The sequence below is a fragment of the Myotis davidii genome, unplaced genomic scaffold (genome assembly GCF_000327345.1).
Source record: "Myotis davidii unplaced genomic scaffold, ASM32734v1 scaffold332, whole genome shotgun sequence".
NCBI classification, from domain to species: Eukaryota; Metazoa; Chordata; class Mammalia; order Chiroptera; family Vespertilionidae; genus Myotis; species Myotis davidii.
This window is the reverse complement of record NW_006285779.1, coordinates 3,599,121-3,616,722: the sequence shown is the minus strand read 5'-3', so window position 1 is coordinate 3,616,722 and position 17,602 is coordinate 3,599,121. Positions and strand designations below refer to the sequence as shown.

The 17,602-nt window shown below is 38.0% G+C and overlaps 1 protein-coding gene across 8 annotated transcripts in view; it reads left to right on the top strand.

Moving 5' to 3' along the window:
• The window catches only part of BTRC (beta-transducin repeat containing E3 ubiquitin protein ligase), a 166,638-nt gene that overhangs the window by 13,855 nt on the left and 135,181 nt on the right, over positions 1-17,602 (top strand). For 4 of the 8 annotated variants that reach the window (XM_006756529.2, XM_006756531.2, XM_015559322.1 and 1 more), the window contains exon 2: positions 2,979-3,014. The exons of the other annotated variants lie outside the window; for them this stretch is intronic. In XM_006756529.2, the coding sequence (XP_006756592.1) occupies positions 2,979-3,014 (36 nt within the window). The remainder of the gene's footprint in view (positions 1-2,978; positions 3,015-17,602) is intronic. 8 annotated transcript variants of the gene reach the window in all.

The following is a 17,602-nucleotide window of genomic DNA, read 5'->3' as shown; positions in this document are numbered from 1 at the left end:
GAAAGTTATGATGAAAGATTAGTCTCTTCTACAATTACATGACTGGAATTGTTCTTTTGAGCAAGGACCTCATGCTGACCTCAAAGGAGAGACATATAGTCCTAGGCTCTCTCTGACCTCAAGTCTTTTTATCTTTCTCCCTTTGATCAGCCACAGCATCTTCAAAATAGAGGGAGATGTAATTTGATGTAATTAAAAGGTAAATGTAAAGGTGCTTTCTTTCTTTTTTTTATTGATTTCAAAGAAGAAGGGAGAGGGAGAGGGAGATAGAAACATCAATGATGAGAGAGCATCGTTGATCTACTGCCTCCTGCACTGCCCCCACTGGGGCTCGAGCCCGCATCCCAGGCATGTGCCCTTGACCAGAATCGAACCTGGGACACGTAAGTCTGCAGGCCGATGCTTTATCCACTGAGCCAAACCAGCTAGGGCTGAAGGTGTTTTTTAGTCCATAAGCATCTGGTGGTGAGTTGTATAACAAAACTCTAAAAAAATAATTCATCCAGACTCCTAAGGTTTATTGAATAGGCATTCCACCTTTATTTCATTTTACCATTTAAACATATATTGATTCATGCCTGCCATATGCAAGGTTTTGGTCGTAGTTTTTTTTTTTAAATTAATATCCAGTAAAATTAACTTTTTTTAGTGTATAGGTCTAGAACAGTGGTCAGCAAACTCATTAGTCAACAGAGCCAAATATCAACAGTACAATGATTGAAATTTCTTTTGAGAGCCAAATTTTTAAACTTAAACTATATAGGTAGGTACATTGTTATTAACTTAATTAGGGTAGTCCTAAGGCTTAGGAAGAGCCACACTCAAGGGGCCAAAGAGCCGCATGTGGCTCGTGATCCGCAGTTTGCCGACCACGGGGCTAGAATATTAATATATGTACAGGGGTGGCCAAAAGTAGGTTGTTTGTGTGGAAAAAGACATGCAGGTTATGATGATTACAATAGCTTTATTAACTCAAAAGAATGGCACAATGCATCTGTAAACCTGCTTTTGCCCAGTCGGCGATTAGTTGGTTGAGTGTTGCTCCATACACCAGAAAAAATTTCCTGGGGTGGGGGTGGGGGGGTTGATTCCTCATTGGGTCACATACTTAGGTTTCGGGTTTGAGCCTTGGTCAGTGGGGGGCAAGTAAGGGGGGCAGCTGATTGAATTTTCTCTCTTCCCCTCTTCCTCTCTCTCTAAAAAAAAAATCAGTGAAATATACTTGGGTGAGGATTTAAAAAAACCACATCTACTTTTGCCCACCCCTGTATACTAGGTTAATAATGCGGATTTTTTCAATAGATGGAGTTACACATATGTTGATATATATGCGATTTGATATGTATGCTATTTTGTTGTATTGCTCCTTCAGATTACCACTTGTTCTAATCGATGGCACATGCACTTTCTGAGCAGCACTTCAAAACGTACGAAGTGGAAAATTGGGTCTCTGGATGGTCTGCCTCAAAACAAGAAAAGTTCTATTGGGACGATATCCACAAATTACCTGAAAGATGGGGGAAATGTGTAGCTAGCGATGGACATTACTTTGAATAAAGCACTTTTGATGTTTCTCTTGAAATTATCGTGTTTTCTTTGATTACAAAATCCGCATTATTACGGTTAGTAATGCGGATTAATTGTTAACTGGTTAATAATGTGGATTAGCTGTTAACCAGTTAAAAATGTGGATTAATTATTAACTGGTTAATAATACAGATTAACTATTAACTGGTTAATAATGTGGGTTTGGTAATCCAAAGAAAACACTATAATTTCAAGAGAAACATCAAAAGTGTTTTATTCAGCCCTAACCAGTTTGGCTCAGTGGATAGAGCGTCAGCCTGCGGACTGAAGGGTCCCAGGTTCGATTCCAGTCAAGGGCATGTACCTTGGTTGAGGGCACATCCCCAGTAAGGGGGTGTGCAGGAGACAGCTGATGGATGTTTCTCTCTCATCGATGTTTCTAACTCTCTATCCCTATCCCTTCCTCTCTGTAAAAAAATCAATAAAAATATTTTAAAAAGTGCTTTATTCAAAGTAATGTCCATCGCTAGCTACACATTTCTCCCTTCTTTCAGGTAATTTGTGGATACCGTCCCAATAGAACTTTTCTTGTTTAGAGGCAGACCATTCAGAGACCCAATTTTCCACTTCTTCGTACGCTTTGAAGTGCTGCTCAGAAAGTGCGTGTGCCATCGATCAGAACAAGTGGTAATCTGAAGGAGCAATACAACAAAATAGCATACATATCAAATCGCATATATATCAACATATGTGTAACTCCATCTATTAAAAAAAATCTGCATTATTAACCGGTACACCTACTATATAGATTCATGTAACCACTGCCTCAGTCAGGGTATAGAACAGTTTCATCACTCCCTCCCTGCTCCCCCCACCCACACTTCCCTAAACTCCCTTGTACTATCCTCCCATCCCTAATTCCTAAGAACTGTGATCTATTCACCCTCCCTTTAGTTTTATCTTTTTGAGAATGTCTTATAAATGGAATCATACAATATATAATCTTTTGCTACTGACTGATTTGACTCAGCATAATACCTTTTTAAAAAAATATTTTTATTTCAGAGAGAAAGGGGGAGAGAGAAACATCAATGATGAGAGAGAGTTATCTATTAGCTGACTCCTGCACTCCCTCTATTGGGGACCAAGCCTGCAACCTGTGCATGTGCCCTGACCAGGAATCGAACCGTGACCTCCTGGTTCATAGGTCAATGCTCAACCACTGAGCAACACTGGCCGGGCCAGCATAATACCTTTAAGATAGTTTTCATCCAAGTTGTTGAATGTATCAATAGTCTACTCTTTTTTATTCCTTAGTTGTATTCTGTTGTATGGATTGTATCATATTGTTTATCCATTTGGGTTGTTTCTAGTTTTTGGTGATTATAAATAGTGCTGCTGTAAATACTTGTGTATAGGTTTTGTATGAACATAAATTTTCATTTCTCTAGGGTAAATACCCAGAAGGGGAATTGCTGGGTCATATGGTAAGTTTATGTTTAACTTTATAAGAAATTGCCAAACTTTTTCAGAGTGGCTGTACCATTTTGCATTCCCACAAGTGGTGTATGAGAGTTTTAGCTGCTTTGCATCTTTGCTAGCACTTGGGATTGTCAGTATTTTTTATTTTAGCCATCCTAATAGGTATAAGGTATTACTTTATTACAGTTTTAATCTGCATTTCCCTAGTGCAGTGGTTGGCAAACTGCAGCTGGCGAGCCACATGCGGCTCTGTGGCCCCTTGAGTTGTGGCTCTTCCACAAAATACCACGTGCAGGAGCGCTTTTACAGTGCTATTGAAACTTTGTGGCCCATGCACAGAAGTCGGTATTTTGTGGAAGAGCCACACTCAAGGGGCCGAAGAGCCACACTCAAGGGGCCAAAGAGCCACATGTGGCTCGCAAGCCGCAGTTTGCCGACCACTGCCCTAGTGCATGCCTCTGTTCTTGATGATTTTATCTGTTGAAATCACACAAAAAGTAATCATCAGAAGAATGGCCATCAGAATGATATATCTAAAATTTAACATTCTATGGAAGACTTTGTGAATATATTTAAAAACAGTTTGTACTAATGAATGTTCATGGGTTTTCAATGAAGTGTGAGGTACTCTGAAACCTATCTACAAAGTTTCAAGTAAACCCTGTGACATTGAGAATGAAGAGTGACTTATGAGTATTTTTTTTTCCTGGTGGCCTTTGCTCTTATGTAGAACACTTGTTGCTTTTAATAAATTGAGAAGGTAAGCAAATGGAAAAGAAAAATATCTGGTTATCCTATAATTTTAAAAAATAATGCAAATTAAGAGAGAAACACTCATGATCATAATCATCATGATCAGCTATTTACTGAATGCCTATTCCTGGTAGCATAGTTCAGTGGTATGATTTTGAATAACTTGCTTATTCAGAGAAAGAATTTAGATAAGGAAAGGAGGGCATTCTTTGAGTAAGACATTTGTTTGGCCCCCTTCTACTTCTCCCTCCTTCATAAATTATCCCAAGCAGCAGTCTGTATTATAAGAAGCAAAGCAAATGATTGCTAAATAAATGTTTACTGTTTATTTTCGTTGGTTAGTAGCTTGAGTTAATATGGAAAAGTTGTGTTTGTTTTTTTTACACTTTGAACATGTAATCCTGATCATTGGTATGTTACTTCCTTTTTATGAAGCTGGAATGTAATTTTCTTAGTTTTAATGGCTGTAGAGGTTTATAGTTATTGAATCTTTGTTGTTAGGCATGCCAGTACTTTTTTTGTTATCAAATTTTCAGTTAGAAAATAGCCTCCCAATTATAACTTGTTTTGCTGGGAATTGAGACAATGTCTAGTAATATATTGCTATAGAAATAGACTGTCAAGTGATGACTCAGATTTAGTGTTCAGTGTAATTTAGAAAAGGTGACTTAAGTAGAAGAACATTGGTATATCTGTTTTTCAAATTGCACTTAATTGTAATGACAGCTTATAAGATCTACATCATTTTCCTTTGGATTATGTTGAACTTTACAAATTTTATATTATATGAATTAAAAATGGACAGTTTAAAAGTTAGTCAAATGAATTAATCAAAAAGAATCCTGCCTTATCAAATCATGCTTCTAAAGATTTTTCACACCCTCCAGTCATATCCAGGTATGGCATTTTGAAAATAAAAATGATGGCATGAGGTTTTATCAGAGTAGAGAAACTATTTAGATTTGTCATTTTTTTATTATATGGTAGTCATATGGATATAGTCCTTTTAGCTAACACATTCCAACTGCATTAAAAAGTATTTCTTAAGTATTCTTAAATGTGTTTTACCAGTATCTTGTGGAAAAATACAATCTTTTGAAAGCATTCATGTTAAAAAGAATTAGAAATGATGTTTATCTCATTTGGACCTGTTTCTCTTTTAATGTATCACTGAAGTGTAGGTATACTATATAAGAATTCATACTGTATGATCAACTGAGACTTTGATTTAAATGTAAGTTGTACATGGAAGCCTGTATAAGATACTATATGTTTTTCCCCCCCAAAGAAGCTTCTTTAAATGGTTCTGTTAAGTATAAGAATGTTCTGATGATTATCTTTTTAATTAAAATGAGAAATCTTTGTTTAAAGTGGCATTCTTTTTTTTACGGCCTGTTACAGTCTCTGTAACAGTCATTTCTTAAGTCTGAACGTTTTATTTCCAGGAATCCATTTATATAAAACTATGTTTAGACTTAATTAAGGAACGGTTCTTACAAAGCTTGTAAATAGCCAGGAAAAAAGGGACCGAAAATAAAACTGACATTCACATTTAGCAAAATGATTGTTACAAGGTATGTAATAAGCTATAAAAATACAATAAATCCCTTTTTATAAGAGTTCATATTTTCTGATCCTTGTTTTCAAGGCTATTTAAGAAAAATACCAAAGCTCTGCAAAGTGACATCTGTTTTGCTGAATAGACTAGTGATAACTTCTTTTGTCTACAAATGACAGTACAGGAGTTCTACCTGTTTCCTTAGTGTGTTTTCTTTGAAATACCTTGTAATTATTTAGATTGGAATGTAAATTTCACATTGTGCCATTGTGAAAACAAGACACCTGATTCTCTTTCCACTTACACTGCTTTCTAAAAGTCACAAAGCATTGGTTAAGTTTGCTTAACTGCTCGGAGTCCAATTTTTCTCATCTGGAAAGTGGAGTTAATCCTCTTCCTACTTTAAAGAGTTTGTGAGGACGAAGTGAAATTATAAATAGTGAAAATATTTTGGAAATTATATAGGACTGTAAACATCAAAGTTGTTTTTTTTTTAAATCTCTCTGACCTTGTGTGGTGGAACTAGTCATAATGATAAAACAACAATAGTAAGAGCAGCAAACACATAACTCAATATGTACCAGGTAGGAGTCTAGGCACTCTATATATATGAACTCATTTGGTCCTCTCACCTTATTAGGTATATCATTACCTCTGATTTCCAAATGTGGAAACTGAAGCACACAGAGGTCAAGTTACTTTTGAAGAGGGATATGGATAATATCCATCTTTTTTCAGATCTACAGAAAAATTGTGAGAAAAGCATAATGGTTAGTCATATACTGCTCACCTGGATCGGCCAGATGTTAACATTTTTCCACATTTGATTTTTTTTCTCTATAGTTGTACTTTTCTTTCTATATCATTTGAGAGTTGCAGGCATCATGATATTTCACCTCTGCTTCAGCATGGGTTTCCTAAGAACAAAAGCATTGTCTTTTATAACCACAATGCAAGATCCCACTCAGGAAATGTAACAGTGATAATATTTTTATTTAATATGTAGTCGATATTTAAATTTTCCCAATTGTCACAGTAATATCCTTTACAGCTTTTTAAAAAAATGCACAACCCAATTACATGTTATATATATATATATTTAGATCTCTTTAGTCTCCTTTAATTTACACCAATATCCTAGTCTTTCTATTTATGAAATTGACATTTTTGAAGAGTCTAGGCTAGTTTTACCGAACATCTCTCATTTGGATTTGTATGATTGTTTCTCCATGATTAAATTCAGGTTAAAAAAATTTGGCAGGAATATATGCTATGGTTTCTTTCTCAGAGCATTATATCAGAAGATATATCATGTCAATTTGTTCCTTTATTGTTGATACTGTTTGATCGTTTTATTAAGGTTGTGTTCACCAGATTTCTCCATTGTAAAAGTATATTTATAATAAGTGTGCAGAGGAGTGAAACTTGGGAACTGTACATACCTTGTTTCCCAACATTGTTTGTCCCACTAGTTTTTGGCATGTTTTGGTGATGATTCTTCTGTAATAGTTTTAAAATCTGCCCATTTATTTTTAGGCAGTTCTAAATCATTTTTTCTTTCTCCATCGAAATGGTGACTATTTCTGATTTGGGGAAGACATGGTGTAGATTTTATTATTTTTCTTTTCTTTTTGATTTTGAGCTTAGACTAATTAAAATGGCTTTTTTTAACATTCTAATTTACAAGTTATATGCTTTATAATTTTTATCTTTAGTGGAAAATATTGTTAGAGCTGCCTAAAGAATTGAATTTAGGATATAAGGGTTTGGAGTAGTAAACACTGTGTCAGAAGTCCAGGGTGTGTGTGTGTGTGGCGGGGGGGCGGGGGGAAGTCTGTGTTTACCATTCAGTAAGCGTGGGTAAGGCCTGAAAATGTGCCTTCTGACTAGTTGCCAGATGATGCTGCTGGTTCTGGGACCACAGCTTGAGAACTACTGTGGCTTCTCGAAGTCTTTTAAGGCAATATCTTGCTTATGTTATTTGGGCCCTTTTCTATTTGTTTGCTTTCTCTGGTAGACACGAGTAGTGTGGATATAGTAGAGTGGAATAAGTTGATATTTGTATTAGTTGATTTTGATAAATGTAATAATTTGGGAATTGGCTAAATTACTGAATAGGATCTCATTAACCTGGCTAATCCAAAATTGACTGTTGTAATGAAAATAGCTATAGGCTATTTTAAAATTTACGGCATTTATATTTGTTGAATTTTCTTTACTTAATGAAATGCTGATTCCTTAGTTTTGACCAAATTGGATGTTCACAGTGGTCAGTTTGAGCTTTCACTACTTAAGTGATCTCTGCATACATCCCAGCAACTTGGTTCTGTTCAATCTGTGTAAGTAGTTAACCAAGTGGCACATTTGTTATGTCATAGAGATATTTTTGCTTCTACAGAATTTGGCCAGTTAGCCCTCCTCCTGCCTTGCTTCCCCCATTAGAAATACTATAAACATCAGAGAGAAAAGGATGACCTTAATATTTGCTTTCCAGATTAAATCACAGCCTTGAAGTTATTTCCTTCTGAATAAAAAGCTCAATTTCACGCCTTGATTAGTGCTAGTATGGGCAGATGGATATTTATTTTATGCAGCTAAACTGGTCTGTTTTTGCAAATTACTTGCCAGTCAGCAGAGCTATAATTTAGTTCTCATTAGTAAGTTTTGTCGATGTATTTTTAAAAAATATTTATGAGGTAGGAATTAGTCACCAAATTTTGGCCAGAGTAGGAGTTGACTAATTGTTTTTTTCCAAGGTTTGGGGATTGATGAATTTGGATTAACAGCCCCAATTAATTACATAAAGCTGTAGGTAAGAGTGAGATCTTGTTTTTTTTTTTTTAAATATATTTTTTATTTATTTTAGAGATGAAGGGAGAGGAAGAGAGAGAAACATCAATGATGAGAGAGAATCATTGATTGGCTGCCTCCTACACCCCCTTCTCTCCCCCCGCCCCCCCACACACATACCCACACACTGGGAATTGAGCCCGTAACCAGGCATGTGCTCTGACTAGGAATTGAACCAGGACCTCTTCATTCATAGGTTGACACTCAACCTCTGAGCCATTCTAGCTGGGAGAGATCTTGTTTTTAATTGACATGAAACTACTCAGAATCTAGAAAGAGTGATGCCTGAGACCAAAGAACTGATTCTTTTTTTATTGATAAATAGACTATATTGTAGTTAAAATTTGAGTGTTTAGAGAGGTTTAAAAAGTAAGATGATAAACTGAGGGCAAGATACAGATTTTGAAATTGGAGGGTACTATTGAACTGAATTTTTAATTGTTTAATTGAAGCCATGAAGTTAAAAAAAATTATTTTAAAGCAAGACTGACTTTTATTGGACTTGGATTAAGAGAAAATGTAATGAGTCAGAAGGAGGCAAAGTTCTATTTCCTTAATAGGTGGGTCAGTTTATTTGCCTGAAGTAAAATGTCACCGAATTCGTGTTGGGTTATAGGTTTTAAGAGTCAGGGGGAATTATCTAATTTAAGGCTTTATAAACTTTTTTATGACCTAATTGGAAATCTTTTGTATGGCATGAGATCCTTTCTCCAGACATGCACATGCACATATATTTTATACACAATTTCAAGAGATTCAGATGTACTTTTATTCTATCCATAGATCCTAGGTTAAGACTCTTATGTAGCCTTATTTTAATGTTGTTACATAATGTATTTTAATTAAAATATTTTGTTTTTTATAATTATCATTCCACCGTAACTAGTTATGACTGTTTTAATAAGTCTGAACTTCATCATAAAATGTCACTTTGAGGAGCTAATGACATTTTAATTATGTTATTTGATAGTGTCAAGATTTGTACAGAAATGGCTTGGGTGGTAGTTATCAAAAATCCTACTGAAATGTCCTGTTTTTAATTTTCTCACTCCCCTAATTACCCAGGCAAGCAGGCACAACTTATCCCTGTCTTTGATGATGGAATTTTATTTGTCAGGAATGTATGGATGGACACACTTAAATCCTTTGATTGCTATTCTGATATTTCAAGGATCTTTTTGCTTTTATCAGTTTTACTAAAGAAATAGTATAACCAAGCGAATGCCCACCAAGGTTCATTTACCCCATTGAGTATACTTTGCACCAAGAGAATTGGGAATTTTCTATCAAGATCAACCTTAAACATTGTCAGCATGTTCAGTTATTTATACCTGTAGTTCTGGGAGGACTGGGAAACATTTATTATCTCTTTTTCTTCATTTTCTTAAGGTATCAACACTGGGAATGCTGTTCATCTACTTAACTTGTTCAAGAACTAGTGGTTCGTGATCATTTGAGATCAGTAGTGCACTTTGGGCAAAAGACCTTGTTTGGATCATAGAATATGACTCCTTCCTTTTATTTTTATTTTATTTCTTAAAAAATATTTCTTAAAATATTTTTATTGATTTCAGAGAGGAAGGGAGAGGGAGAGAGAGAGAAACATCAATGAGAGAGAAGCGCTCATTGGCTGCCGCCTGCATGCCCCCTACTGGGGATCAAACCTGCAACCCAGGCATGTGCCATGACTGGGAATCGGGAATTGAATTATGACCGCTGAGCCACACTAGCCAGGCTGATTCCTTCTTTTTAAAAATGAGCAAACTGCCCAGCCAGTGTGGTTCAGTGGTTGAGCATCAAGCCATGAGCCAAGAGGTTCCTGGTTCCTTTCCCAGTCAGGGCATATCCCTGGGTTGCAGGCTTCATCCTCAGTAGGGGGTGTGCAGGAGATAGCTCATCAATATATCTCTCACCAACGTTTCTCTCTCTCTCTCTATCCCTCTCCCTGCCTCTCTCTCTAGATCAATTTTTAAAAAATTAAAAAAACAAACAAAACAAAGCAAACTATCTCTTACCTTAGGAACAGAGAGGAGAAAGAAGTAAGGTCCTCACCCAGAGAGAGTAAGGGTTAAAATTCTTACCACTTTGGACCAGGGTATAACACTCTTGGTAAGAGTGTTAAGGGCTTGTCCCAGTAGCTTGCAAGTCCCTATGGAATATATGGCTAGACATGTTAGATGAGGACAGGAATAGCAGTTTCCCAGTGAGTTTCAGTAGGTTTACAGCAGTAGCACATCAGAATGCATGTTGCCTGACAGCTGACTGCCCCTTAGATGAAGTCAGAGGCTCTCTTTCAAGGGGTATTCTGGATGCGTCATAACTGTTACCAAAAATGCTAGGCTACACATGTACAAATACTCCAGTCCTGTCAGAGTGCCTCACAGAAATCAGGTTTGAGAATTGCATGATTCCTACAGCATTAGTACCTAAATTCACATGATTGTACTGTAATAAAATTGCCTCATCTTGCCTAGGACTTACCAGCTTCAGCTAATGTAGAAGTCAATGCAAATTTGGGATTTTCCTGAGGTGTGTCCCCTACCAATACAACAAACTAAGGAAAGGAGAGAGCAGGATTGGTGAGAGTTGGGGCTTTTGTATGTAATTTTAGCCCAGTTTGTTGGTTTAATTTTGATGTAAGGGCCTAGGTTTTGAATCACAATAGTCCTAGTCTCTTTCCTTTTTCTTTCAATACCCTCTGTGCTGCTGTTCCCCCTCTCTCAGCCCTTCATCTAAGTAGTGTAACCACCCTTTTGCTCCAGCTGTTTTATTTTCATTTATCCTTATCTTTGAGTTCCTTATTGCAGACCCTGTCTTCTTACAGTCCTTTAAAAAAGTGGCAAAAATATAAATTTTAAAATTGTTATTTGAGAATTTGGAATACTAATTTGGATCATAGAATTTTTCTCTCTAAAAAAATGAACTTAAGAAAATGTGTTTTAAAACACCTTAAGTTTTCTTTTGATATCCAGGTTTGGTTAAATAAGTCATATTTTTCAGTTCATTGTAGCCACAAAATTTATTAAATTATCTCAGCTGTAACTAAAATTAAAGTGTGCCTTGTTATATTAATATGTAAAAATTAGTTCTATCCTATAAAAATACTACAATATTTATAAATAATCTTTTTTTATGCCTGTAGAGAACTAGGGGGATTTAGTAATATTTTCATATTTTCTCATCAGATAGTAATATTTCCATGTTTTGTTTGTAAGCAATAAATATGTATATATATGGGTACTTATACCGTGGGAGAGGTTTTTAATGTATCTTTATCAACTGATCAAAGGGCTAAAAGATCTGACCTTAGTGATTTAAGCTCTTAAATTAAGATAACATTTTGCATATACAAAGTCCTGTTATCGCACATAGTGGTAAAACAAATGGTTGTAAGAATTGTGGCTTTTTTTTTAACTTTCATGTCTCAACATGATGGTCCTACTAATGGATATGGTGATCCTGAAACCAAAATATTTTTTAGCTTTTATACTGCTGATTTACAATAATAAATGCTTTTCTTTTATCATTTCTATAAATGTGAATTTTTATACTCACTTCATACTATAAAAATTTTGAACTGTATAAACTTCTATAGGATTCTACTACTATGAAACACATTGAATAAAAGGTAAAGATATCCAAATGGAGTTTGCCTAGTATAAAAACCACTAATCTTGGATGTGGTATTTCTAACAAATGATGTTGGAGTACCACAGCAGTGTAGGATAGAACTACCTTCATTGTTTTTAAATATATATTTTATTGATTTTTTTACAGAGAGGAAGGGAGAGGAATAGAGAGTTAGAAACATTGATGAGAGAGAAACATCGATCAGCTGTCTCTTGTACACCCCCTACTGGGGATGTGCCCTCAACCAAGGTACATGCCTTTGACCGGAATCGAACCTGGGACCCTTCAGTCCGCAGGCTGACGCTCTGTCCACTGAGCCAAACCAGTCAGGGCTAGAACTATCTTCATTTTTAAAAATTACATATTTTGATTGATTTCAGAGAGGAAGGGAGAGAGAGACAGATAGAAACATCAATGGTGAGAGAGAACCATTGATCAGCTGCCTCCTGCACACCCCCTACTGGGGATTGAGCCCCCAACCCGGGCATGTGCCCTGACCTGGAATTAAACTGTGACCTCCTGGTTCATAGGTTGATGCTCAACCACTGAGCTATCTTCATTCTTAATTGTTCTACTTGGGACAGGTATTAATGGACACTTTCCCACAGCTCCTAATCATGATGGTATTGCTATTTTTGCTTGGGGAGGTTTGTACAAAAATCATTCACTAAATGGTAGACAGCCTTTAGATTTTAGCAGATATCAGGTTTTTAAAAAATGTTTGTTTTTGTGTGAAGTCCCTAGCAAAATAACTCTTCCCTCAAAATATTTTAAAATTGGTTATTATATTATTTAAATCAATTCTTATATAAATTCTGTTGTTTACTTTATTCCTGGGGTAATTCAGTGTCCTTAAGAATACAACCCTAAAATAAAGTTGTTACATATTGGACAAAGGCAGAATGATTGTGTTGTTATGGCAACATAAATGGGGAAAATGAAAACAGCACAGATAAACTGCATCCTGTTGTCCTAGTAACCATAGTTGTGAAAATGATTAAAGCTGGTCTAGAAAGGATGTATTGCAGCTTTAGTCCATTGAAAGTAAATAGTGTAAGAAAAGGCAGAGAGAATTGGTTTTAGACAAAAGTTAAGTCCCTCTGGCACTGCAAGTTGCTAGTACCAATGCATATATGTAGACAGATCTCTGTCCTTTCTAATTATATTTCAACTCAATTTTATTGCCTCAGATCATAATGATGGTATGAAGGAAAGAAAAATGTAATAACTATATGAAAATCTTGTAAATAAAGATTTTTTTTGGTAATAAATTTAGAAAGACATTGAAATTACAAAATTTTGTTACTGAAAATATATTTAAAAGAATAGTAGCATGTTTTCCTCCCTCCCTCCCCCCAATTCTCATCCAATGCTTTATTTCCAAAACCTCTTTCTGTATTATTTTAGTCTTAACTGTTGAATTGCAACAAAAATACCTAATGTCACAGCAGTTTATGAAAGCATTAAGTACAACATTATGATTGCAGATGAACAGATGGATTTGATAACAAATGATAAGCGTTCAATAGGTGTGAAGACATTTACATTTCTTTCAAACTTTCTCTGTAATCAAAGCTTCTTAGTTGTTTTTTAAGTGCCATTTTTTTTCTCCAACTTCTACTTGTCCACCATAGCAAAATATTTCATCCCAGTGGAGTGCAGACATGTTAGGAATAAATCTGATGAAAGCGGTACTCTTTGTTCAGCATCTGGCTGCTCACATAGGCTTTTGTGGTAATGAAATCAGCGTCTTTGTATTAGAGTATTGATCTGCTGCTCAGTAGGTACTGTGTAAAAGAAGTATCTCTAACAATGTATTAAAGTGATTTAAGAACAGTTTATGTTACAAATGAGGTGGAGGAAGATGGAGTTCTGCAAGACTGGACACATGCTATAAATAGCCATAAAAATGAGGAGTTTTTCTAAAAACTGTGGCGTTGAAATTCTCATATTTTCTTCCACATTAATTGCAAATAGTTGATCACTACCAGAGCATGAGTACATTAATGCCATTACTCTTCTGCCTTTTAGTAGAGGTTTTCATATTTAATGTTCTTGTGTTGTAGTTGAAAACTGTAGTGCAAATATAAATCAGCTATGAGAGATAATATTAACTGACCATAAGAACAGTGTTTTAAAGTAATTGTTGAATATTTTAAGTCAAAATCCAAATATTAATGTTGATTTAAATATGTTTCATAAATAGGCTCCTCACTTTAAACATTGCCCAATTTTTGTCTGACTAACCAAAAACTGTCCTTTTATATAGGCACTATAAAACTGTATAAAACTGCCCTTGTATATAGGCCCAGTGCATGAAATTCGGGCACGGGTAGGGCCCCTAGGCCTGGTCAGTGATCAGGGCCAATTGGGGTCTTCTGACTGCTGGCCAGGACCTCCCTTAGTTCCACGCCGCCCCCTGGTGGTCAGCGAACGTCATAGCGAGTGATCAAACTCCCAGTCTCCCAGCCAAGGGGACACTTTGCATATTAGCCTTTTATATATATACTAGGGGTCCAGTGCACGAAATTCGTGCACTGGGTGTGGGGGGTGGGGGGAGTGTCCCTCAGCCCAGCCTGCCCCCTCTCACATACTGGGAGCCCTCAGGCGTTGACCCCCATCACCCTCCAATCGCAGGATCGGCCCCTTGCCCAGGCCTGATGCCTCTGACAGAGGCGTCAGGCCTGGGCAGGGGATCCTCATTTCCCCCCATCACTGGTTCTGCCCCCAGCCCAGGCCTGATGCCTCTGGCCCAGGCCTGATGCCTCGGCCAGAGGAGTTGACCCTCATCACCCTCCAATCACCAATCACCGGATTGGCCCCTTGACCAGGCCTGAGGCCTCTGGCAGAGGTGTCAGGCCTGGGCTGGGGACCCCCAGCTTCCCTCGGTTGCAGGCCCCGCCCCTGCCCAGGCCTAACGCCTCTGGCCTAGGCATCCGGCCCGGGCAGCGGGGACCTGCAGTGGCAGCGGGGGCGGGCTCCGTCCCTGCCTCTGCAGGACGCCTCTGGCTGAGGCGTCCGGCCTGGGCAGCGGGGACCTGCAGCTGCAGCGGCCCCACGATTGTGGGCTTCGCTTTAGGCCTAGGCAAGGGAACCCTAGCTCCCGGGACTGCCAGCTTCGACTGTGCCCAGCTCCCATCGCTGGCTCCACCCCTACTTCCTGCTATCACTGGCCAGGGCAGAAAAGGCACCTGATTCTCCGATCATGGCTGGGGGGCAGGGCAAAGGTGGCCCCAGGGCCGCCTTTGCCCTGCCCCCCAGCTCTTAGCGCCCCCCTGGGTTTCTGATCACTGTCAGTGGCAAGGGGCTTCTTCCTGCTTTCCCTTTCGCCTCCCTGCATTGTGCCTACATATGCAAATTAACCGCCATCTTGTTGGCAGTTAACTGCCAATCTTAGTTGGCAGTTAATTTGCATATAGCCCTGATTAGCCAATGAAAAGGGTAGCATTGTACGCCAATTATCATTTTTCTCTTTTATTAGTATAGACTAGAGGCCTGTTGCACGAAAAGATTCGTGCAATAGGCCTTCCCTTACCCTGGCTGCTGGCACTGGGTTTCCTCCAGCACCCGGGACCCAGGCCTTCGCTCCGGCGAGAGCCGCTTTCAAGCCCTCACTGCTCTGGCCGGAGCTGCCTTCAAAGCCCTCGCTGCTCTTGCCGGAGCCACCTTCAGTCTTTGCTCTGCCGCTTCGCACTGTATGCAAATTAACCATCATCTTTGTTGGCAGTTAATTTGCATATTGCGCTGATTAGCCAATGGGAGGCGTAGCGAAGGTACAGTCAATTACCCTGTTTGTCTATTATTAGATAGGACTAGAGGCTTGGTGTACAAAAATTTGTGCACTGGCAGGGGGTCCTTCAGCCTGGCCTGCTCCCTCTCCAGTCCAGGAGCCTTCAGGGGATGTCCTACCAACAGCTCTGTGGGAGGTGACAAGGCTTATCAGGGGAAGGCACCACCCCGATCACCCCACTGATGCTGCCACTGCCAGCCTCAGTGGCTGCGAGGCCTGAGCCCCGGGCCTTGCAGCCGCTGTGGCTTTGTCTGAATGGACGTCCGGAAGATGTCCACCCTAATTAGCATATTATCCTTTTAGTATAGATAGATAGGCAAGAAACCTCTTTTTAAAATATGTTTTTCTTGATTGTGTATATATATATATCGAGAGAGAGAGAGAGAGAAAGGAAGAAAGAAAGACATCAATGTGAGAGAGAACATCGATTGCCCACCTCCTGTACACACCCCAACCAGGGAACCCCCAACTTGGGTGTGTGCCCTGAATGGGAATTGAACCAGCTATCTTTCAGAGCAAGAGACAGTGCTCAACTAACTGAGCCACACCGGCCAGGGCAAAACCTCTTTTTAGTGTATGAGATGCTGCTCTAACCAACCGAGCCACCCAGCCAGGGTTCCAAAACCTCTTTTTAAAAGCAGAAAAATATGGGGGAAGATAAGGGAGAACTAAAAATTTTAGTTTTGTTTGTTTTTTTTGAAAGATTTGTAAAATAGTCATTCCTTTCTGTTTAGTAGTAGTAGATCGTATCTGACTCATATGACTTAGATCAGACATACTTGAGCTCTTAAATGGTTTAAATACTCAGCAAATACTTCAAAAATTCTATGAACAAGTTAGCTAACATTTTGTAAAGGAGTTTGAAAATGAAAGCTGACCATAAGTGCCTAAATGCTGTTGTGCCTAGGTGTTGTAGCACCACTGGGATATAACAATGCATGGATTTGAATCTCCTGTTTTCCTAACTTATCTTGGAACAGTTTTTAAGGCTAGTTTGTAATCTGTAAAAATGTTTTACATTAAAATCTGAAGCACTAATTTTTGGACTGGTGTCTAAAAGTGGGCAGTATCATCAGCTTGTGTACATTTACTGGTTTATCATCTTGGCTTGTGATAAATTGGATGATCAGGTACTTGATTTTCTTGGAAGAAAAAAATGATTAGATATAGTCATCACTCCTCATTTCACAGTTTCTTGTCACATTTCACTTGCTTTAGAAATATTCATTTTGGATTCTTCTTGTGAATATGTGACTCTTAATACTGATGTCCTGGGAGAAAGGAGAATTTCTTATCTAACCTAAATAATAACCACACCATCACAGAAAATATCCTTACAACATATCAAGCAATCAAATAGCCAATAAACCTATTCTCCTGCTAAATTCCATAAACTGCATGGGGAGGGCAGATAGTGTTCATTTTTGTTACTTACCAGGGAACATGACACTTGATCTTTGAAATGGTTATTTATTTCATATATTGTAGCTGCCAATCAGCCAGCCATTTGCAAATAGTGAAGTAAACACACTGCTGAAAATGAGTTTCTTCTCTGCTGGTCTGTGGTGCCCAGGAAGTTAGATATACTATCGTTCCATTTATTTATGTAGGCATTTGTTCTCTTCTAATGAGCAAGTAATTTTCTTTTCTCTACTGCTACACAAAAGTTAAATTAAGGAGTACCCAAGAGGGCTGGGATACTTGGTTTGCAGTCCTTGAAATAAAGGGGATCCTTTCATGAGCAGAATTTCCCTCTCAGTTAAGGAGAAAGCTCCAGATAGCTCTCACTTTTAAACTCCTTGCTAGAGCAAATTTGTTTAGAAGTCTAAAGTGAGGATTTGTCTCCTTTCCCCCTACCTCCGAATCAAAGGACTTTATTCTGTGGCTTCTTTTGTTTTTTTTTTTAGCCTATGAAGTGAGGGATAAGAACTCTGATCCCTCATATGGCAGCCAGCTTGCTTTAATATGTGGATTGTTAACATGACACTGGCTTCTGTTGAGTACTAATTGCT